The sequence below is a fragment of the Gracilinanus agilis genome, chromosome 2, assembly GCF_016433145.1.
Source record: "Gracilinanus agilis isolate LMUSP501 chromosome 2, AgileGrace, whole genome shotgun sequence".
NCBI lineage: Eukaryota > Metazoa > Chordata > Mammalia > Didelphimorphia > Didelphidae > Gracilinanus > Gracilinanus agilis.
Window position 1 is genome coordinate 295,380,182 of NC_058131.1, and position 22,720 is coordinate 295,402,901.

Consider the following 22,720-nt stretch of genomic DNA (forward strand, 5'->3'; position numbering starts at 1 on the left):
TGATCACATTGTTTGATGGGGATATGATTGGGGATGTAGACTCTAAATAATCACTAGTGCAAATATTAATAATATGGAAATAGGTCTTGATGAATGACACATGTAAAACCCAGTGGAACTGCTCATTGGCTACGGGAGTGGGGTGGAAGGAGGGGAGGAAAGAACATTAATCATGTAACCATGGAAAAATGTTCTAAATCAATTATTTAAATAAATAAACTTAAAAAAAATCATATTTTGGGTGGCTGAGTCAAGATGGTGACTTAGAAGCAAGCAAAAGTTCATTCCTTAATGAAAACCCTTCCACACCAATCAAAAACAAAGAGCATCAAAGGGGACAGAAATCAAACCCAACAATAAGACCCTTGCTCAATTTAACTTAAGAGGTATGCAGAGAATGTTGAATTCTCCATTTTAAGAAAAGAAAGAAGTAAGGTCCCAGGGCCCTTCCCCCACCTACTATGCTGAGACTCAGGCAGTGGGATCTCAGGGTGAGGGCTCCAACTGGGACAGAGTACCTTGCTATCACAACTACGGGAAGCTCAGGACTCTGACCACGGCTGGCAAGGAGGCAGCTGGCAGAGAGAAACAGAAGAAGATAGGCTGCTTGCAGCCTTCAGCCACCACATCTCCATCTTAGGTTTCTGCTTCTGGAAGTTTTGGTTTCAGGGCACATTCAGCTCTTCAGATCAGCTCAACTAGCTTAATCCAGTTTATAAATAGTGCAGAGAAAAAGCTTCTAGAGGGCAGAAAAACTCGAAATGACAGAGCTAACAAACAACCAAGTCTACAAAATAGACAGAAAGCCAATCTCAACAATAAGACAAGAGTCACAGGTCTCTCCTACTCGATCCAACCTGAAAGGTACATAAAAAAAAGTCAAATTCTTGAGTATAAGTGAAAGATCCAAAACCCCTCCCCCACCTACTGTGCTGAGACCCCCAGTAGGAATACAGCTGACTGGGATCCCAGAGTGAAGGCTGCAACTGTGATGAGTACCTTGGTATCACCACAGGAAACTCAGGGATCTGACTGGGTGGCTGGCAGAAAGGAGCAGAGAGGGTCCTCCACACCTTCACTTTCACCTTCAGCCTCTGCTGGCAGCTGGGGAAGATCTGGCCTCAGGGTACATTAATACAACAGGTATCAGCCTAATCCAGTTAATCAGCAGAGCAGAGAAGAAGCCCCCTCAGGGCAGAAAAGCTCAAACTCACATATCTAGCAAATAAAGAGGAGCAAGAATAAAGCCAATAAGGGGGGGGGGGAAAGAAGGAAAAACATGATTAAATAACAGAAAAAGAAAAAAGAAATTATAATTGACAGCTTCTATTCAGGTAATGAACAAAGAACAAATAGAGGAGAAACAAGAAACACCAAGCAAAAACTCAGAAACTCCAGCAAATTGGACTCAGCCTTTGGAAGAACTCAAAACATAATTCAAAAAACAATTAGGAGTGGTTGAAGAAAATTGGGAAAAGAACTTAAAAAGCAAAATAGGTCATTTGGAAACAGAGGAATATGAACTAAAATAAGAAAATAGTGTCATAAAAGTCAATTGACCAGCTCAAAAATAAGGGCTTAAGGAAAGGCAGATTTAAAATTAATTGGAAACTAAATAATCTACTTCTTGAAAACTGGTGGGTCAAAGAACAAATCAAAGAAACAATTACTGATTTAATTGAAGAGAATGACAATGAAGAAACAACATATCAAAATCTATGGGATGCAGCAAAAGCAGTACTCAGGGGAAAATTTATATCCCTGAGTACATATATCAACAAATCAGATAGGAAAGAGGTCAATGCATTGGGTATGGAACTTAAAAAACTAGAAAGAGAAGAAATTTAAAACACCCAGATAAAAACTAAATTGGAAATCCTAAAGATAAAAGGAGAAATTAATAAAATTGAAAGTAAAAAAACTATTCAACAAATTTTTAAGTAAGACTAGGAGCTAGTACTTTGAAAAAACAAATAAAATAGTGGTTAATCTAATAGAAAAAAAAAGAAAGAAGAAAATGAAATTAACAGTATCTAAGATGGAAAGGGTAATTATTAAGAGCTATTTTACCCAACTATCTGGTAATAAATATGATAATCTAGGTGAAATGGGTGAATATTTACACAAATAATAATCCCATATTAGAAAAAGAAATTGAACTAGCCATCAAGGAACTCACTAAGAAAAAATCCCCAGCATCAGATGGATTCATAAGTGAATTCTATCAAACATTTAAAGAACAGCTAATCCCAATACTATACAAACTATTTGACAAAATAACCAAAGAAGGAGTTTTGCCAAATTCTTTTTATGACACAAATATGGCACTGATTCCAAAGCCAGGCAGACCAAAAACAGAGAAAGAAAACTATAGACCAATCTCCTTAATGAGCATAAAAGCAAAAATCTTAAACAGAATACTAGCAAAAAGACTATAGCAAGTTATCATGAGGATTATGCAGTATGACCAGGTGGGACTTTTACCAGGAATGCAAGGATGGTTTAATATTAGGAAAACCATCCACATAATTGACCATATCAATAATCAAACCAACAGAAATTATATGATTATCTCAGCAGATGCAGAAAAAGCCTTTGATAAAATACAATATCCATTCCTAATGAAAACACTAGGAAGTATAAGATTAGAAGGGCTTTCCTCAAAATAATAAACAGTATATATCTAAAATCATCAGCAAGTATCATCTGCAATGGGGACAAGTTAAAAGCCTTCCCAAAAAGATCAGGAGTGAAGCAAGGATGTCCATTATCACCTCTACTATTTAATATTGTACTATAAATGCTAGTGATAGCAAAAGAAGAAAAAGAAATTGAAGGGATTAAAGTAGGCAATGAGGAGACTAAACTATCACTCTGCAGATAATATGATGGTCTACTTAAAGAATTCTAGAAAATCAACTAAAAAGTTAATGGAAATAATCAACAACTTCAGCAAAGTTGCAGGATACAAAATAAACCCACACAAATCATCAGTATTTCTATATATTTCCAATGTGACAGCAACAAGAGTTAGAAAGAGAAATTCCATTTAAAATCACCCTAGACCAGTGATGGGCAAACTACAACCCGTGGGCCAGATACAGGGCACCCTGAAATGTTCTATCCAGCTGCGTGACATTATTCCTAATCTGACAAATACAATGAGTAGGATACAATACAATGAAACTTCGAAAGAGTTGCCTTAGAAACAGACTGACAGATGAGCATTTCCTTTCCTTTGGCCCCCTCTTTAAAAATTTTTCCCATCACTGCCCCAGACAATATAAAATATTTAGGAATGTATTTGCCAAGATAAACACAGGAATTATATGAACACAACTACAAACATTTTCCACACATTTAAAACTAGTTCTAAATAATTGGAAAAACATTAATTGCTTATGGGTAGGATGAGCTAATAAAAATGACAATCTTACCCAAATTAATTTACTTATTCAGTTCCATGCTTATCTAACTATCAATAAACTTTTTTTATAGAATTTCAAAAAATTATAACAAAGTTCACTTGGAAGAACAAAAGATCAAGAATATCAAGGGAAATAATGAAAAAAAAAAGTGAAGGATGGAGGCCAAGCAGTACCAAATCTTAAAGCTGTACTATAAAGTGGTGATCATCAAAACAATATGGTATTGGCTAAGAGACAGAAGGATAGATCAGTGGAATACACTTGGGGTAAATGACCTCAGCCAGATAGTGTACAATAAACCCAAAGATCCCAGCTTCTGGGACAAGAACCCACTATTTGACAAAAACTGCTGGAAAATTGGAAAACAGTATGGGAGAGATTAGGTTTAGGTAAATATCTCACACCCTATACCAAGATAAATTCAGAATGGGTAAATGACTTAAATATAAAGAGGGGAATTATAAGTAAATTAGGTGAACATAGAATAGTATACCTGTCAGATCTATGGGAAAGGAAAAAATTTAAGAGGTATCAAAAGATAAGAAAATATTACAAAATGTAAAATTAATAATTTTGATTACATTAAATTAAAAAGGTTTTGTACAAACAAAACCAATGTAACCAAAATTAGAAGGGAAGCAACAAATTGGGAAAAATATTTATAACAAAAACCTCTGACAAAGGTCTAATTTCTCAAATTTATAAGGAGCTAAGTCAATTGTACAAAAAAAGTAAGCCATTCCCCAATTGATAAATGGTCAAGGGACATGAATAGGCAGTTTTCAGATAATTAAATCAAAACTAAAAATAAACACATGAAAAAGTGTTCTAAATTCCTCTTGATTAGATAAATGCAAATAAAAACAACTCTGAGGTGCCATCTCACATCTAGCAGATTGGCCAGTGTGACAGTAAAGGAAAATAATAAATGTTGGAGGGGTTGTGACAAAATTGGGACACTAACAGACTGCTGGTGGAGCTGTGAATTGATCAAACTATTGTGGAGGGTAATTTGGAACTATGCCCCCAAAGGACTTTAAAAGACTGCTTGCCCTTTAATCCAGCAATACCACTACTGAGTTTGTACCCCAAAGAAATAATAGGGAAAAATACATGTACAAAAATATTCATAGCCGCACTCTTACCTATAGTGGCAAAAAACTGGAAAATGAAGGAGTATCTGTTGATTGGGGAATGGCTGAATAAATTGTGGTATCTGATGGTGATAGAATACCATTGTATTTAAAGGAATGATGAGTTGGAGGAATTCCATGTGAACTGGAAAGACCTCCAGGAATTGATGCAGAGTGAAAGGAACAGAACCAGGAGAATATTGTACACAGAGACTGACACATATGGCACAATCGAATATAACAGACTTTTCTACTAGTAGCAATGTAATGATCCAGGACAATCCAGAGGAACTTATGAGAAAGAACAGTAGCACCATCCAGAGAAAGAACTTTAGGAGTAGAAATGCAGAAGCAAAACATATCATCGATCATGTGGTTCAATGAGGATATGATTGGGGTATTGGCATTAAAAGATCACTCATTCTATTGCAAATATGAATAATATGTAAATAGGTTTTGAACAATGATACATGTGTAACCCAGTGGAATTGCTTGTCAGTTCTGGGAGTGGGGAGGGAAGAAGGATGGGAAAAATCATGAATCATATAACCATGGAAAAACATTCTAAATAAATTAATTTTTTAAAAAAAAGATCATATTTTGGCACCCTTTAAAATGAATCTTCAAACTACCACTAAATAATAACAGTCAGTTGCCAATATCATACCTCTGCTGTCTTTCAATTTTGGCAGCTATTTTAGGGTTAAGAGCAGCTTCTTCATAAGGAGTCTGCATCACATTGGCCTGTACTGAGAATGCTGGTTGGATTTGTTGGGCTTGTCTATTTTTACTGGTCCGCTGATATGCCGTTATGAGACGGCGCAAGCGTGTAGTTAAGGCAGACTGAGTAGGCCAATAAATCTTGTCTCCTTCCATCATTTGGCCATCTGAATTAAAAAGAAAAAAAATACACATTAAATGATGGAAATAAATGATGTAACAGTAGAATACAAGGCAGTGACATTTTGCTAAACTTGGAACCAATGTTTCAAACAAAAAGCAATGGCATTTTGTACTAATCAAGTTCAAATCACTAATTTTTATATTATGACAACCTGTATTTGGTTAATATAGATCCAAATTAATTACAATGAAATTTGATTTCTTCATTTTGTAATTTAGTGCTTGAATATATTCAGAAGTATAATTATGCAACTATGTAGGTTTGGACTTAGTATACAAAAATATAAATATGCAGAAATACATAAGCATATTTCTCTCTTTACAAAGAATTATAATTTCACTAATGTAGGGAATTCCTAGAGTGGAAACTTTCCACTATTTTCTTAGCTGTCTGGTTAGCAAGAAGTTAAGTGATTTGCCCATGGTCACAAAGTTAAGTGTCAAGGTCAGGACATAAGCCCATGTTTTAGCAACTTCAACCATAGCTATCTTTATTCACTAAGCCATACTTCCTCTAAACTGAAATATTACATATTTTAATAGTTTCTGACCTACACTGGAATAAAATAGAAAAGATAACAGCCATTTTATTTCTTACAACAACTCTTTTTAAGTAGGTGTTATTGCCCCTTTTTATACACTGAGGAAACTGAGGTTAAGAGAAGTTACTTGCTCAGGGTCACAAAGCTAGAAAAGTGTATGAGGAAGGTAGGATTCAAATCCAGATCTTCCTGACTTAAATTCAGTACTTTACTGATACCTGGCTGCTTCTATATCTTCAGCTCTTAGGAATATAATATCTTTCCTTATTATTTTTGTTTTCTACTTGGTGTAAGCAAGCCAAAAAACCAAATTAAACCCCACGAGAAACTAGATCATACACAAATAAAGTTTCTGTTACAGTTTTATTTCAATAAAATTAGAATGGGGACCAGTTGCAATACCACTTCTGCTAATTAATGACAATGTGTTTTTATACTCAGAAGCCTTTAGCTTAAAAAAAAAAGATTTTCCAGGGAGGCCACAATGTGATAATTGGTAAAACTTTGATGTTATAGATCAGAGAAACATATGACAACAAAATAATGACTCAATTGTGTTGCATGCATGAGGGACAATTAACATATATCCCGGGTGCTTCATTTTTATCTATGCAATATCAAGATAGTTAGAAGTGGGGTTTTGCTAGAGCCTTCTTTGGGAGGCAATGGGAGACACGGTCAAAGGTCATACATGATAGGTGGGCACTGATAGCTTGCAATCTTTATCATGGAAGAGAATACTACATCAATTAAATCTCAAATATACCAAAGTATGTAAGTATAAACTTTAGGTCTCTAAATTATAAAAATATAATAAACAACTTATTTTCCAAAAGGAAAATCTGATCATTGGTCACCTACTAGGTGAGTGGATTCAGAAAATGTTTACATAAAGGAGTTATTTTCTGGCCAGTTGGCTGCAACTTATTCTCCATTCTTTGCAGCAGGAAGCTGGGCCATAGCTATGATTGTACTGTAGATAAATTGGGTGATGGAGAATGGGGTTTAATGTGAAGAACAGAAAAAAACTAATTTGGTGTTGAACAACCAAAGTATTCTTTTTTTTTTAAACCCCTTACCTTCTGTCTTGGAGTCAACACTGTATATAGGTTCCAATGCAGAAGAGTGGTAAGGGCTAGGCAATGGGGGTTAAGTGACTCGTCCAGGAAAAGTATTCTTTAAATTATAAAAACTCAAAATGTAAGTTTGATAATGTAAACTGAAAAAAAATTAAACTCCCAGTTCTATGAAATGTTAAGACACAGGGATCAACAGAAAGTCTAAAAATTCCTTTATCTTACCAATAAGATCTCTAAATTCAGTGGAGGTATGGAACATAAAAAGCCACAGAACCAAAGAATCATATAGGATTTCAGAATCAGAAGAGACCTCAGAAGCCATCTAATCTAACCCATAACTGAACAAGAGAACCAACTGATATAACATTTGTAAAGTGCTTAGCTAAGTGCCTTATACATAGTAGACACTATATAAATGTTCATTCTCTTTCCCTTTCTTTTCCATATTGTACAAAATACCATTAGTTCTATCCTAAGAGGATAAGCAGAAAAAAATTTTAATTTTTTTCTTTTATGATAACTTCTTAAATGTTTAAAAGTCAACTTATCTTGTACCATCCCTATTTCTACTTCAAACTGCTCCCTCCAAAATTTTTTTCCTTTTTCTTTAAATTTTTTTGGGTTACATTAAAGTTCTTAGGCATTTCCCTTCTTCCCTGCTCTCCCCACACTAGAGAAGGCATAATATGACAAAATATCTATCTATATCATGTATGTTTCCATTTATCAATTATTTCTCTGGATATTCAATTATTCTTCAAATAGTATTTCCATTGCTATATATAATGTTTTCTCTTTAGGTAACTCAATGATTTCTGTTGCTGTATATAATGTTTTCTCATTAGGTCATTCATGGTGTCACTCAAATTATTTCGTTTATGTCTTTCCATGTTTCTTAAAAATTAATCTTCCGAATGGCTTTTATTCCCCTTGGTAAAGATATTTTATCCAATCATAATGTGATATGATTTTTAGATACTCTGCTACCCTTATAAAACTCTAATTTACTATGTACCTAAAATATGGTAGCTACAATAAATGTGTTATGACCAGAATAGCTACCAAGATTATTTTATTAATGAGTGCAACAGATTTAAATGCTTTCTCTCAAGATGATCTATGCTCTTTAAAATACTGATAAAGTTGCACAGAATTTAGGGCTGAGAGGGACCTTAGAAATCAAATAGTTCAATAATTATGAGCTTATTAGAGTTTATCAATCAAATAGCAACATGATACAAGAAATTCATAAATATTTTATGAGGGAAATAAATGTATTTTACCTCCATCTGCTATTACAAGATCGCCTGGTGATGAAACATCATCCTTTAAAAAATAAAAAAAATTTTGAATCAGGGTTATCAAATTATCAAAAATTATATCAGGTCAGAAAACTATAGTACACATCAAGAAAGAAAAGGATTATAATTTTAACAGTGGAGGCTCTTTGTCTTGTTAATTTAGAAAAGGCAAAATTTTACTTGCTACATCCTTTTTTTTTTTTTTTTAAATTTTTGTAAACCCTTACCTTCCGTCTTGGAGTCAATACTGTGTATTGGCTCCAAGGCAGAAGATTGGTAAGGGTAGGCAATGGGGGTCAAGTGACTTGCCCAGGGTCACACAGCTAGGAAGTGTCTGAGGCCAGATTTGAACCTAGGACCTCCTCTCTCTAGGTCTGGCTCTCAATCCACTGAACCACCCAACTGCCCCCCTACATCCTTTTTGCCAAATTAATTTTCCTTCTTTTAGTTTTCCTCCTAACTGGCCTCTCTGAGACATCCACCACTTCAATTATCTCTCTCCCCTTGTCCTCCCTCCCCCATTAGGCACTATTGTTTTTTCCTTTCTTGTATCCTCTGCTGGCTCTTTTTATTTTCCTTTAAAAACATGGGGGCAGCTGGGTAGCTCAGTGGATTGAGAGTCAGGCCTAGAGACGGGAGGTCCTAGGTTCAAATCTGGCCTCAGACACTTCCCAGCTGTGTGACCCTGGGCAAGTCACTTGACCCCCATTGCCTACCCTTACCAATCTTCTGCCTTAGAGCCAATACACAATATTGACTCCAAGACGGAAGGTAAGGGTTTAAAAAAAAAATCAACTCTTACTTTCCATCTTAGCATCAATACTGTGTATTGGTTCCAAGGCAGAAGAGTGATAAGGGCTGAGCAATGAAGGTTAAGTGACTAGCCCAGGATCACACAGTTAGGAAGTGTCAGAGGCCAGATTTGAACCTAGGATCTCCCAACTCTAGGTCTGGATCTCAATCCACTGAGCCACCCAGCTACCTCCTCTTTTTTCTTCTTTAACCCTCTAATTGAAAGCTTTCCCAAAGAAATGACCTCATCCCTTCCTCCCATTCTATTATCTCTAAACTCTCTGGATATGTTCATGTACTTCCTCCTACTTTCATATTCCTAAATCCTTTTCCTTATGGTCTGAAGTTATACTTATGTTTTTAAGTGTATTATTTCAATATTTCACAACACATTTCCACTTGAATATGCCACCATTAACTTAAATTCAGTTGTTCAGAATTAAGGTACCCAACAAAAAACACATTTAGTTGGAACTTTCAAAAACAAAAATGAAAACTGTAATAAATTTGGAGGAGCCTCAAATATATATTTTTATGAAAAATAAAATAAAAAAATAATAAGATTAACTTTAAAACATTTTTAATCAGTCTATTTAACTGCTGGAAAATGGACATTTGAAAGTTATATGAAAAGTAAATCTAGTGATTCCTGAAAATGGGATGGAAGTAATCCATTCTCAAAATCTATATCAGTGGATCAAATTGCCTGCCACCATTGGCAGGGGAAAGGGAAAGGAGGGAGGGAGATAAGTTCAATCATATAACTTAGGAAAACTTCTGTGGAAGTTTGTTATTACATGTAATTGGTTAAAAACAATATATATACATATATATAAATAAAATAAAATAAAACTATAAATTGAAAAAAATCTTTATCGGTAGAGTTCTGTCAGGTCATATTAAAGCTGAAAAGTCTTCAGTATGGATCCAGTGATAGACTAAATATCTATCACGTAAGTATTAGCTTAATGAAATTAGGAAGGTCTCATTAATAGGATGGCTACAACTTGATAAATTTTTTTTACTCAAAGTAACTCTCAAAGATAAAGTAGTAAGGCATAAAGTGGGGTTGTAATATCTCTCTGTAGATTCAGTATCCACACTAATAAGGGCTCAGAGCCTTTAAGTATTGAAGTCTGAAAAAAAATCAGTTATAACTTTCTTTATACTTAAATGCTTATATTTTTGATACTAGTCACACATAATGGCCATATATTATACATAAAAGTGAATACAATGAAAATAAACGTGAAGCTGTTTTTCATGCTATTTATATATTTGTATATATAATTTGTAATTTTCAATGACCAATGTATCCCAATTTCAGTATAAGCAAGTATTTGCCACATGACCTTGTCTGATTATATACTTTGAAATAAAAGTGTTACATGAATTAGAAATACATAGAAATAATCTGAAAATGAACCATATACTAAATGAAAAATAAGATAATTATAATTGAGGATTTTAAGTATGATACAAAACATACCTCTAAATCATCTTTAAATATAGCTGGAGCTGGTTTATATTCTGGGTCTTCCACATCCCTGTTAATATACCAAGATGCATTGCAATTACTTCCATTGCACAAGTGTTCATTTGATAGGACAAATGGTAAAAGTTTAGATGAAAGAGTTATTTTGTTTCATTTTCTGTAATAGAGATAGATCCCATAACTAGAAAAGGCAAATGATAGGCAATATGAAATCATCCTCCAACTAAAGGATACTAAGAATGCTATAGCAGTGAGGCAGACACTCAGAAGGAAAAGAGGTTAACCCAAATCATCACCCATTCCTTAGGCCAGTGATTTCCAAACTTTATGCAGCAATCCTTCTCCTCCCCTTTGAACAAAAAGAAGTCATGCCTTCCTGTTTTCATAAAGTTATCTATCATAAAGAAATTACTTTCTTACTAGTATTCTAATAACAAAGATACTCAGAATACAATAAAATATTCATATTCACTAAAATTCCATTAAGGTTCATATTTATAATAAAAACAAGCATTATAATAAAGCAAAAAATGCTTATTTTTCACCATAAAACTTCAAGACAGATGATATTGTTATTTGTAATTATTTTTAAACCACTAATAAAATTTATGTTACTTTGATAATATAGAGAATTCTTTATTCAGCTATAGTTAAAATTTAAGAAGACTGTTAAGGTTCACTAGCTTGATTCAAGAAACTATTATAATTCTAATAAATTTCATTTATATTTGTAAAATCTCAGTCTTTAAAATGAGATTTGATTCTGTAGACTGATTAAAAGGTTAAGTAGATTTTTACTGTCTTGCATTTAACTTGCAAAGTAGATTCTTTTGCTCTGGGAAACATCAAAAATTATTATCCATAGCTTTAACTTTTTCGTAAATGTAGTTTCCTTATTTTTAAAATCAGAATATGAATTTAAAGATCTTATCACTGACTTAGGGTACTCTATTTTTCAAAAATAGTAACTCAAGTTTCAGGGCCAGATTTTTGTTATTTTAATTAATTTGCTTATCTAAGAAAAATGGCAAATTCAAAGTACACCCAAATATTTTGGCGCAAGAAACTGGTGTTTCCCATAATACAAGTACCTTTGTCCCTATATTGTAACACAATTTTACAAAAAAAGCTGTCTTTTTAATGTTTTCATATGAAGGTGATTAGTAACAACTTCAAAAAATTATAGCTAGTTCTACTTTCATATTCTTCATATTAAAAGTAGTTCAGAAATATGAATTGTATCCAGACTGTATACATTAGCCATATTTAAAATTAGTACTTCAAGTCCTGTGTTTCCTCCTGAATACCCTTGAGTTCCATCAGTATAGAGGTTGAAGTAAATTTTTCTACATATTGATTTCACAAAAAAAAATCCAGCAAGGAGATAAAAAATTTTTTTGTGGTAGTCTGATGAATAGATTTGCAAAGTAAAAAACCTTTGATAATACCAGTTTTCCTTACATATTATTTTGATATAAAATTAAGTGAGTATATTTAACTATATTTTTTGCTTCATCTACTTTACAATGCAAAGTAGATTTTTAGTTTCTTAACTGATTTTAAACATCTTCACATATATAGACAAGCTCCAAGTAGAACCATTCAAAGCAGTTTTTCATTGAATTCACCAAGCATCTTTTTCAGTAGCTGCAGGTGCTACTATAGTTTCTCCTATGGAATGAGGCTTTTTACATTTAACAATTTTGTAAGCTATTTTAAACAATGCAAACAATCCTTCAGGTGGTATAGACGTGGTTTTTGACAAAGTATATTTTGTCTTATTAAAACCATCAAATTTTCTCAGTAATAATTATCATGTCTTGCTGATATATTCTGCAAGTACATTTTCATGATGTTGCTATATTCAGTTAAAGCATTCATACAAAAAACAGAGATGATTTTCCTCTCTACTAATAAAGGTATTTGTGAATTTTAACGGACTACATTTCTTGATTTTGTGTTTTGACTTTTGTTTCTATATTTCTGCTACTAAAGCCATCTCTGTTTTTCAGATGTACTGGTGGAATTTTTCTTGAAAAGTTACATATTTATCCATCATAGAGATATTTCACTTAAAAATAAGACATGATAAAAGTTTAAGAAAACGAAACTAAAATTTAATTGCTGGAAATGTCACATGATTCTTTATAACCATTCTCCAATCACTTTAATTTTTTTTAAACCCTTACCTCAGTGTCTTAGAATACACCTAGTTCAGAGGAGAGGTAAGGACTAGGCAAAGGGTGGGGTGTTAAAAGACTTACTGAAGCTCAAATAGCTAGGAAGTGTCTGAGGCCAGATTTGAACCTAGGATCTCCCATTTCCAGACTTGACTCTCAATCTACTGAGCCACCTAGTTGCTCCCTCACTTTAATATTTTTAAAGTTGCAATTTTGGTTAAAAATCATCTTATTTTTATTACACTGGCCAAAGTGAATGATGTTGAAATATGTAATATATAGTACTTTAAACTGGCTATTGAGCTTTTGAATTTGTACCCTTCATGTTCCAATATAGCAATCAACACTCTGACCTAACTCATCTGACTCAACACTCTGACCTAGTCTAGGTTGACTAACAAAGATAGGGGCAGATTGTGTTAGCATTGAGAGCTGAAATATGCTGACTCAAATTTGACATCATATGTTCATACTGTATGAAATAATCTCTGACTGCATTCATTATTGGAATAAATTTGTTGTTTTAGTCTCACTTTTTGAATTTGATTTTAACTTGATTTTTGTTAAATAAACCTGATGCATTTAAGTGGGAGTTGTATTAGAAAATATCCAATAGTTTTTAGGCTATTTCTTTGCTTTCCTCAAAGTCCAGAAGAGGGTTTCATGCCCTGTCAGTGTGAAAAATGTGCATTTTGAACTATGATGCTGTTGGTCTCAAAAAAGTCATTCACTTTTTTCTTCCCAGTGAAAAGAGGATAAAAGCAAATGATCAGAATATTTTGCAGTCCTCCAAGTCTCATATTCCTATCATTTCTTCCTCTTTTTCATACATCTGGCACATGTAAATTCTCTTGTGGCCTCAGACTTGTTTCAGGAAAGAAAACGAAGAACTCACTTAAAGAGTGGAAGTAAGTTGGTAAAGGCCGAGTCTTTGTGATTTGCTAATCACAACTGGCTCTTTTATTTGCCTCATCACTGTATCAGTTAAGTTTGGATGGAGAATAAATAATAATTACTATTACTCAAACATAATAGAAGGAAATTATGGCTAAAATATTTTATATAATTATTCCTTCAATACTACCAAGAACCCTGTTAAGTAGGTAGTACAAATTCTCCATTATACAAATGAGAAAAATAAGACTCAAAGTTTAAATACCCAGCTGATATTTCACATGTATTAGGAGGAATCCAACTCAGGTCTACCAATTGTGAATTCGATAACCTTTTAATTATGCCAATTATCTTTTTTAAAACATTATTCATTTAAAAAGTAAACTAATAATCTTCTGGTTTAAATATAATTTGGTAAATTAGGGATATTTCTCCATTGTTCATTATTTAACATCTGAATTTATTATTTAACATTTTATATTATTATTGAAAAGAACACAATGAAAATATAGATTCTGATTTTAATAAGTTGATGGTACAATTAAGGATTGCACATACCCATCCATGTAATCATTTGCTCTCTGTTCAGCAGCAACTGCTTTTTCATCAGGTTTTCCTACTCGTTCCAAGAAACACAGTGCTGGATCTGCTCTAATTGTGTTGTACTTTTCATAACCTGGAAGTACAATCAATTATATTATTGTTATTTTTCTCTATTAAAGGAACAGTAAATCAAACTGATCATCACTAGCTCCCTGGAGGTAGAGATTGTGGCATTCCTACTGTGTTTCAGAGAACATCGTAGATAGGAGGTACTTAATTTATGATGAACTGATTAAAAAGATATTGAGGTTTTAGTGGGCTACAAGTTTGAGATGTCAACAGTGAGATAAGATGGCCAAAAAAGCTAATATTATTCTATACTGCAATGAGAGGTATAGTGATAAAAATAAGGGAGATGATGGCTTCACTCCATTCTGTTCTGGTAAGAATACATTTTGGGGTATCATGTTCAATTATGGGTACTACATTTTAGGAAGGATATTGATAAGATCAGGAAGGTGAAGGACATCAACAATGTGGTATCAGCTGAAGTGAATCAGGTTGTTTTAGGCTGGGGCAGATTTGGGTAGCAAGAATGGATAAAATTGTGTAAAAATGGTTAAAGGATTATAATGCTGGAAAAGAAATCAGGTTTGTTCTGCTTGGCATCAGAGAAGAGAATTAGTACCAATGTGTGGAAGTTGCAGAGAGGCAGATTTCAACTTGATGTAAGGAAACATTTCCTCATGACTAACACCATCTCCAAATGGAAATGTCTGCCTCAGGAAGAATGGATTCCTTTCATTAAAAGTCTCAGATGAAGGCTAGATGATAACTCCTTTTTGGGTTTTACTAGGGACTCTTGTTCAGGTATGGTTTGGACTAAAAGATTCCTTCCAATTCTTGGATCCCATGAGACTCACAAGATCTCTGAGTCCAGGATGAGAATCATTACTATTAACAGCAGCCTGTAGAGGAACATTATAACCTATGCTTTGGCTCCTAGCTGCTCTCTAGTCAAGGGCAGTGTCAGCACTACAGATTACTATAGGCTCTAGGGAAGGATAAAACTAACATTACAACTTTCATCAGTTCCCCAAAAGGGGAGATAGTTAAGACAGTTATTCCCTGAAGTGTTTGGGCAGGGAAAGTCATGAATAGGTCTTAGCAAAGAGCCAATGCTTTGCTTTCCAGTAAACCCACTGATAAAAGGGTAACAGATCCTCCAATCTATCTGATCACTTCTCTACTTACTTTACTGGTTCATAATCCTTATCACATCCCAGAATTGTTGGTGTATGCAAAAATTCTGTTCAAGGCCCACTCATCTTCTTTCTATATACTCTTTTTTAGTAACTTCGTCAGCTTCATGTCTTAAGTATTATCTCTAAGCAGCTGACTCATAGATCTAAATATTCAGTCTCAATTTTTCCTATGAGAGATCTTGTATTACCAGTTTCCTATCTGACATTTCAAACAGGCTGATCCAGAGACCACTCACATTCAACATGCCCAAAACTGAACTCATTATATTCCTCTACATATCCTCTCTCCTTCCAAACTTCTCTATTTCTGTCAAAGGCACCAATACCTAGCCTCTCATGTTCATAATCTCTGCATTATCATTGACATCACACTCTCCTTCATCACATATATTCCATGACCTGTCAAATCTTGCTATTTCTACTTCCACATTTCTCACAAAAATTCCTTTTTATTTATTTAGTTACCACCTTAGTTCAGGACCTCATCTCCTTTTTTTTTTTAAACCCTTGTACTTTGGTATATTGTCTCATAGGTGGATGATTGGTAAGGGTGGGCAATGGGGGTCAAGTGACTTGCCCAGGGTCACACAGCTAGGAAGTATCTGAAGTCAGGATTTGAACCTAGGACTTCCCATTTCTAGGTCTGGTTCTCAATCCACTGAGCCACCCAGCTGCCCCCTCATCTCCTTTTGTTTGGATTGCTGCAACAGCCTCCAGACTGGCCTCTTAGTCTCAAATCTCTCACCAACTTCAGTCTATCCTATACACTGATGCAAAATTAGTGTCTGTTAAATGTACATTTAGGAAAAATAAATTCACATCTAGCCATGTGACTTCCCACTCAATCAACTCCAGTTTTGCTTCTAGGATAAAATATAAAATTCTCTGCATAGCTTTTAAAGCATGTTATACGCCTGGTTTCATCAAATCTTTTCAGCCTAATTGGACATTAGATCCTCTTTCCACATTCTGTGATCCAGCCAAATTTTCCTTTAATGCTCCTTTCATATGACACTGCAACTCCTGTCTCTTGCCTTTGCTCTGGCCATCTCATATGCCTGACTTGCACTCTCTCTTCTCTGCCTCATAGAATCCCTTTCTTCCTTTAAAATCTAGCTCAACGCGAAAGAAGCAGAACCAGAAGAACATTGTACACAGAGACCAACACACTGTGGCAAAATAGAATGTAATGGACTTCTGTACTAGCAGCAATGCAATGACCCAGGACAGTTCTGAGGAACTTATGGTAAAGAACGCTACCCACATTCAGAGGAAGAACTGCAGGAGTGGAAACACAGAAGAAAAGCAACTACTTGAACACATGAGTTGAGGCGGACATGTTTGGGGATATAGACTGGAAATGACCACACCAATGCAACTATCAACAATTTGGAAATAAGTCTTGATCAATGACACATGTTAAAACCAGTGAAAATACGCATCAGCCATGGGTGGGGGGAGCTCGGGGGTGAAGGGGAAAGTAAGAGCATGAATTATGTAACCATATTAACTTTTCTAAAAAATAAATATTGGGGGCAGCTGGGTAGCTCAGTGGAGTGAGAGTCAGGCCTAGAGACAGGAGGTCCTAGGTTCAAACCTGGCCTCAGCCACTTCCCAGCTGTGTGACCCTGGGCAAGTCACTTGACCCCCATTGCCCACCCTTACCACTCTTCCACCTATGAGACAATACACCGAAGTACAAGGGTTTAAAAAAAATAAATATTAATAAATGTTTAAAAAAATTAAAAAAAATAAAATCTAGCCCAATGACACCTTTTTTCTACTCCATGACACCTTTCTTCATCCCCAACTGTCAGTCTTCCTTCTTAAATCACCTTGTGTTTTAACCAGTTTTTGTTGTTTTCTGTAGTTTATTCTATACATATATTCCTATACACATAAATATATGTATATATATGTAGGTAAATTCATGCTCTTATGTGTATATGTGCATATAGCTTCCTCACTAGAATGTAAACACTTGCAAACAGGAAATGGTTCATTAATTATATTTCCATTTTCAGCATGTAGCACTTAGTAAATGCATAATAAATACTTGTTGATTGAATTACAACTCTAAGAATATTGAGAGGTAGGGACAAAGCAAGGTTAAAAGGAAATGTAAAGATCCTTATGGAGGATCATGTAATAGAAAATATGGAGAGTAAGGAATATTTTACAACTGCTTGCATAGAATGCACAACATTTGCCTGTGCTCCAAGTATAGGATAGGGCCTCCTTGAAGAGAAGGTGAAGGAGCACTTCATATTCTAGATTATCAGGGAGAATTGTGTGTCTTTTAAAAGTTGCAGGGAATGGCTTTCTGCAACCACAAAGAAAAGGATCTACAAATGGAGAAAGGATTCTTGAACTGTCAAGAAGTTCAATGGTGAATGGATCTAACACAAAAAGAGGAAGGAAAGTAGTACTACTGAACATGAGATAATATTCCAATAATAGGAGGCAACTAGCTCTTCTTGGATCACAAATGCTTGCCTTCCAAGGAATAATCCTATAAATTTCCTATGTAGGCAGGCTGAGCAAGTGTGTTCTAAGGGTTAGAGGAAGAAGAGATGATAGTGTTAGTTGATGATTCTATTGAGGGAGGACTAAGGCAGATAATTTACCTCCCTAATGACAACATAAGAGTTTTCTATTATCCTGGACTTGATAGATACAAATCACCTTAAATGAGTATTTGGCCAAATATAATGACTGCTACTCATTTAAGGAGATTCTTGTAGGCATAAATAATAGTTTAGGGATTTAAAAAGTACTGCTAAGAATTATGATCATTAAGTAAGAAATTGACAATATTAAGGGGCAAGTGGATGTTTTCATTATTGCTGCTGATCAAAAATAAGTACTTCAGAAATAGTCAAGTAAGAAAAATAAATAGATCAAGAAAAGGATATATGTGAATAGCATTTATCTTTATATACCCTGGTTTCAAAAATAGGAATGATGGGTTCCTAGTCAGAGGAACATATTTTCCTAAGAAAGAAGAAAAGGATACATATTCAAAAATATTTATAGCAACTCTTTTTATTAGAGCAAATAACTAAACTAAGGAAAGAGGCCATCAATTGAAGAATGGACGAACAGAGTAAGGTATATGAATATAATGGAAATATTATTGCACTGTAAGAAATAATAAAAGTGAAAACTTTAGAGAAAGACTAGTATGATGTGATGCAAAGTGAAGTGACCAGAACCAGAACAATTTACACAGTAACAACAACAACGTAAACACAAATAACTAAAATTTAAGAACTCTAATCAATGCAGTGATGAATCATGGTTCCAGAAGATTGATAAGGCTACTACATATATCCTGACAAAGATGTGATATACTCAAGATAAAGAATAAAATATTTTTACTCATGGTCAGTGTAGGAATTTGTTTTGCTTGACTGCATTATTTGTTAAAGGATTTTTCCTTCTCTTCAATTTGGAAGGTGGGCTTCTTGGGAGAGGCAGTTAAGAAAAGATTTGTTCCCAAAAGCAGAGATATTGAAGCATTTTTTAAAAATGCAAAGGAAAAAAACAAAAAGAAGGCCAGAACTAATCACAAAGAAGCAGAATGGCTTTGAAAGTCACAAGGTAAACTAATTATATATTTAGAAAAACAAGTTGTATGTTGAGACTTGCAATTCCAAGTGTAATCTTATTAGTTCTACTGTGTATATGGAAATGCTCATTTTATTTGGTGTTTAAGTTCAGAATCTTAAAAAAAATTTAAAAAGAATTCAATTGCCTTGAGTTTTGCAGATCTAATTAAAAGGGCTTTAAGTTGAAATGGAAGGGAGAGGAAGAAAAATTTCCATGCATAATCATTAAACCAGATAACATCAAGAGAAAATTACAATATGAGGGAAAAAATAGAAATACCCATAAATTTACAGAAAACAAAAGCAAAAAGCCAAGAATAAAAATCCTATTTTCTGATAGCTATACAACTTTTACAAAGTAACATTCGAGGGGGTGATTTAATTTCTCTTTGGCTTCAAGTTTCTTTCTCAGCTGTAAAATGCAGGAGTTGGTTTTGGTGGTCATTGACATTATATCCAGTCCTAGATCTATAATCCTATAAACTAAAGTTCTCAAAGCAAGAAAGTGAACTTAACACCAGAATTATCACAGAGACTTGGTGGAATGAAGCCATTACCTAGAAGGGTATGTTTAATTCAGAAGGGACAGGAGGTTAGATAAAAGTGTGCCAGTCTGATCATGTCATTACACAGTTCCAAAACCCTCAGACCTCTTCTGTTTCTAGGATAAAATACAAATTTTCAACAAGGCATTTAAAGTCTTTCACAATGTGACTCTAGTCTGCCTTTCTGGGCTTATTTTACGTAATTACTCCTTATGAATTCTGTCTTCCCGTTCAATGTCCTACTTCCTATTCCTTCAATAAAGAACATCATGTTCCAATCTCTCTGCCTTTATATCATAATCTGTGGCTCACTTTTGCTTCTTGGGATCTCTGGCTTCTTTCCAGCTTCAGTTTATAGACTAACTCTCATGTGTAGACTTTCCTGATTGTTGTTAGTTTTTGACTCAGATTTTAAATAATCACACATATACTTAGGTTTACATGCCTTATCTCTGGCCTTTCTGCCTCCTCCCTCTGCCAAAAGAATGTTAACTCCTTGACAGCAAGACCTGTTTTTCTATATTATTTTTATATTCACTCTGCTTAAGTGAATGGAGGAGGCACATTAAAAATTCTTGTTAGATTAAATTCATTAAGAATTTATTGAATATCAGCTACATGCCTCATTCTGGGCTAGTTCCAAGAGCTACAATGACAAAAATGATAACCATCTCTGACTTCAGGGAGATTCCATTCTAATGGAAGAACCTATATTCTAGACAACTTGGATCACTACAGGCATAAGCACAGTGGGGAGCATGAAGGTAAAGCCCAATGGAGGAAGTGGCAGAGGACATGGATATTATTGAATTAGATCCTAAGCAGCATGCAAAGGCAGGATTCAGTAGCAACAGAGAGGATTTTCTTCAATGATCTGGACATTTTGCTGTTTCCTTCTCTGCTAAAAGGAAAACAGTGAATAACTTCCTAACTCATCTTAGTAATATTACCTTTTAAAAGGTAATTTAAAAAAAATTAAAAAAACAAAACAATGAGATGAATAATGGTGTTCAACTCTGGGCACTGTATTTTCAGGATAATAAGGATGCTTCCACAATCTGTGAAGGTCAAGGATTTCAATTTCATGATACAAGATTATTAGTTGAAAAAAACTTTAGCCTGGAAAAGGGGAAACTAGTGGGGGAATATAACTATATTAAAATATATGTAGGGCCATCAATAAATAATTTGACTTATTCTGGCTGGACCCAGAGGGTATAAGTAGGTAACAGCTGCAAAGAAGCAAATTTAGGTTAGATGTAAGAAAATTTAGGTTAGATGTAAGAAAAAAACTTCCTAAAAATTCAAGCTATCAAAAACTAGAATGAATTGCTTTAGGGAGCAGTAGAATCCTCCTTGTTGGAGGTAGTCAAGTTAATAGTGCAATGACTACTTTTTGGCTATATCGTAGAATGAATTTTCATTCAAGTCCAAATTGGCTGAGATGGCTTAAGTTTCCTTCTATCTGAGATCCTGTGAATTGGTGAATTTTATCACAGACAATAATAATTCAAGTTAAAAAGAAATTTTTATTTACAAATAATTCTGATAGATGGGGATAAAAAGATGAGGAAACAGTCCCAACCCTCAAAAAACTTAATGAAACAGAAAAAGCAAAGATAATATCTAAAATTAATTTAAATTTAAATTATTCTAAAAAATGAAAGTAGAATTATACAGTGCTTTGAAATTCAAGAAGGGTGAAATAACTTCCAGCTGAGCTGGGCCAAGAAAGATTTCATGGAAGGGAAAAATTCCGAGTTCATTCTTGAAGGATGCTCAAGAAGGGGAGGGAACGCCAGGTAATAAATGTGAACAAAAACATGGCCTCAAGAATAGGCAGAATAGCATGATTTGGAATGTGCATTACTACAAGATGGGAAGAAATGAAATCAAAGACTGGAAAAGCTGGGATCAGATGTTTGTGGGTGTTGTTTTGAGTGTAGCCTATTTAGTAGATAGATAACTAATTTGGGTTGTATAATATTCAGATAACTCTGAAAGGAAATGAAAGAAGAGGTAAAAAGAAAAGATTCCCTCAGGAGATGGGGCTTGAAGATAGAAGCATGTATCATACGCATGTATTACAATATTCTGGGGAAGGAATAATAATAAGCATAGAATAACAATTCAGGTTTATATAATACTTTAAGGGTGACATTTCTAATGGTCTTGTGAAGTAGTTAAAAAGAAGTAGGTTGGTGGCAGTGGAAAAAGGGGAACAAATTTAAGAAATGGAGCAGACAGAATCAAGATAGGAGCAGACAGATAGGACTTAAGATCTTATTGGATATGAGGGATGATAGAGACAGAAATCAAAGATCAGTCACACTGAAGTTTCAAATCCAGAGCAAGGAAATGAGAAATAGTTCAAACTCAAGCCTTTAAATTTACAAAGCTCTTGCCTCACACCATTATAAGATAGAGAGTAAGCATTATTGACTTTGTATATGAGAAAAATAAGATTAAGGATTGGAACTTTCCCTGGGTCATAAATTATGAAGTTATACAGAAGTGTTTTACTTAGGTCTCCTGACTAAATTAATTGTTCTTTACACTACAACACTCCACAGTGGAGGATAGAACAGATTTTGCTTGAAAACTGTTATATTCAGTTTTCTATATGTTGATTTTGAAAAACTGAAACATTGAGGAAGAAACTTAAGAGTAAGCAAATAGAAATGTAGGATTAGGAGAGAAATAAAGAGTTGAGAACATGTAGAGTCTCAAAGTCATTTGCATGGAAACTTGATCAAAGCTGAGATATAGGATGAGAATAACAAAGGAGACAGTATATAGAGAGGAATACAATGTTAATAGTTATGTTCCTGATCTTGACCAATACAAATTCCTAGAGTTTTAGACATGTGGTTGTTTTTAAGTCTGACATATCCAATTTTTCAGAGATATGACAGAAATCATCCTAATCAAATATAAATTAAATACTCATATACTCTAATTGTAAAGTTTTTTAAATGTAAGTAAATTAAGCAGAACTCTACGATAAAC

General features: G+C 34.1%; 1 protein-coding gene across 4 annotated transcripts in view; it reads right to left on the reverse strand.

Moving 5' to 3' along the window:
• CHD9 (chromodomain helicase DNA binding protein 9) overlaps positions 1-22,720 on the reverse strand; it is a 174,097-nt gene that overhangs the window by 21,833 nt on the left and 129,544 nt on the right. For all 4 annotated transcript variants that reach the window (XM_044664150.1, XM_044664149.1, XM_044664152.1 and 1 more), the window contains exons 25-28: positions 14,306-14,423; positions 10,668-10,725; positions 8,369-8,411; positions 5,229-5,448 (exon numbers count right to left, since the gene is read on the reverse strand). In XM_044664150.1, coding sequence (XP_044520085.1) covers positions 5,229-5,448; positions 8,369-8,411; positions 10,668-10,725; positions 14,306-14,423 — 439 coding nt within the window. The remainder of the gene's footprint in view (positions 1-5,228; positions 5,449-8,368; positions 8,412-10,667; positions 10,726-14,305; positions 14,424-22,720) is intronic.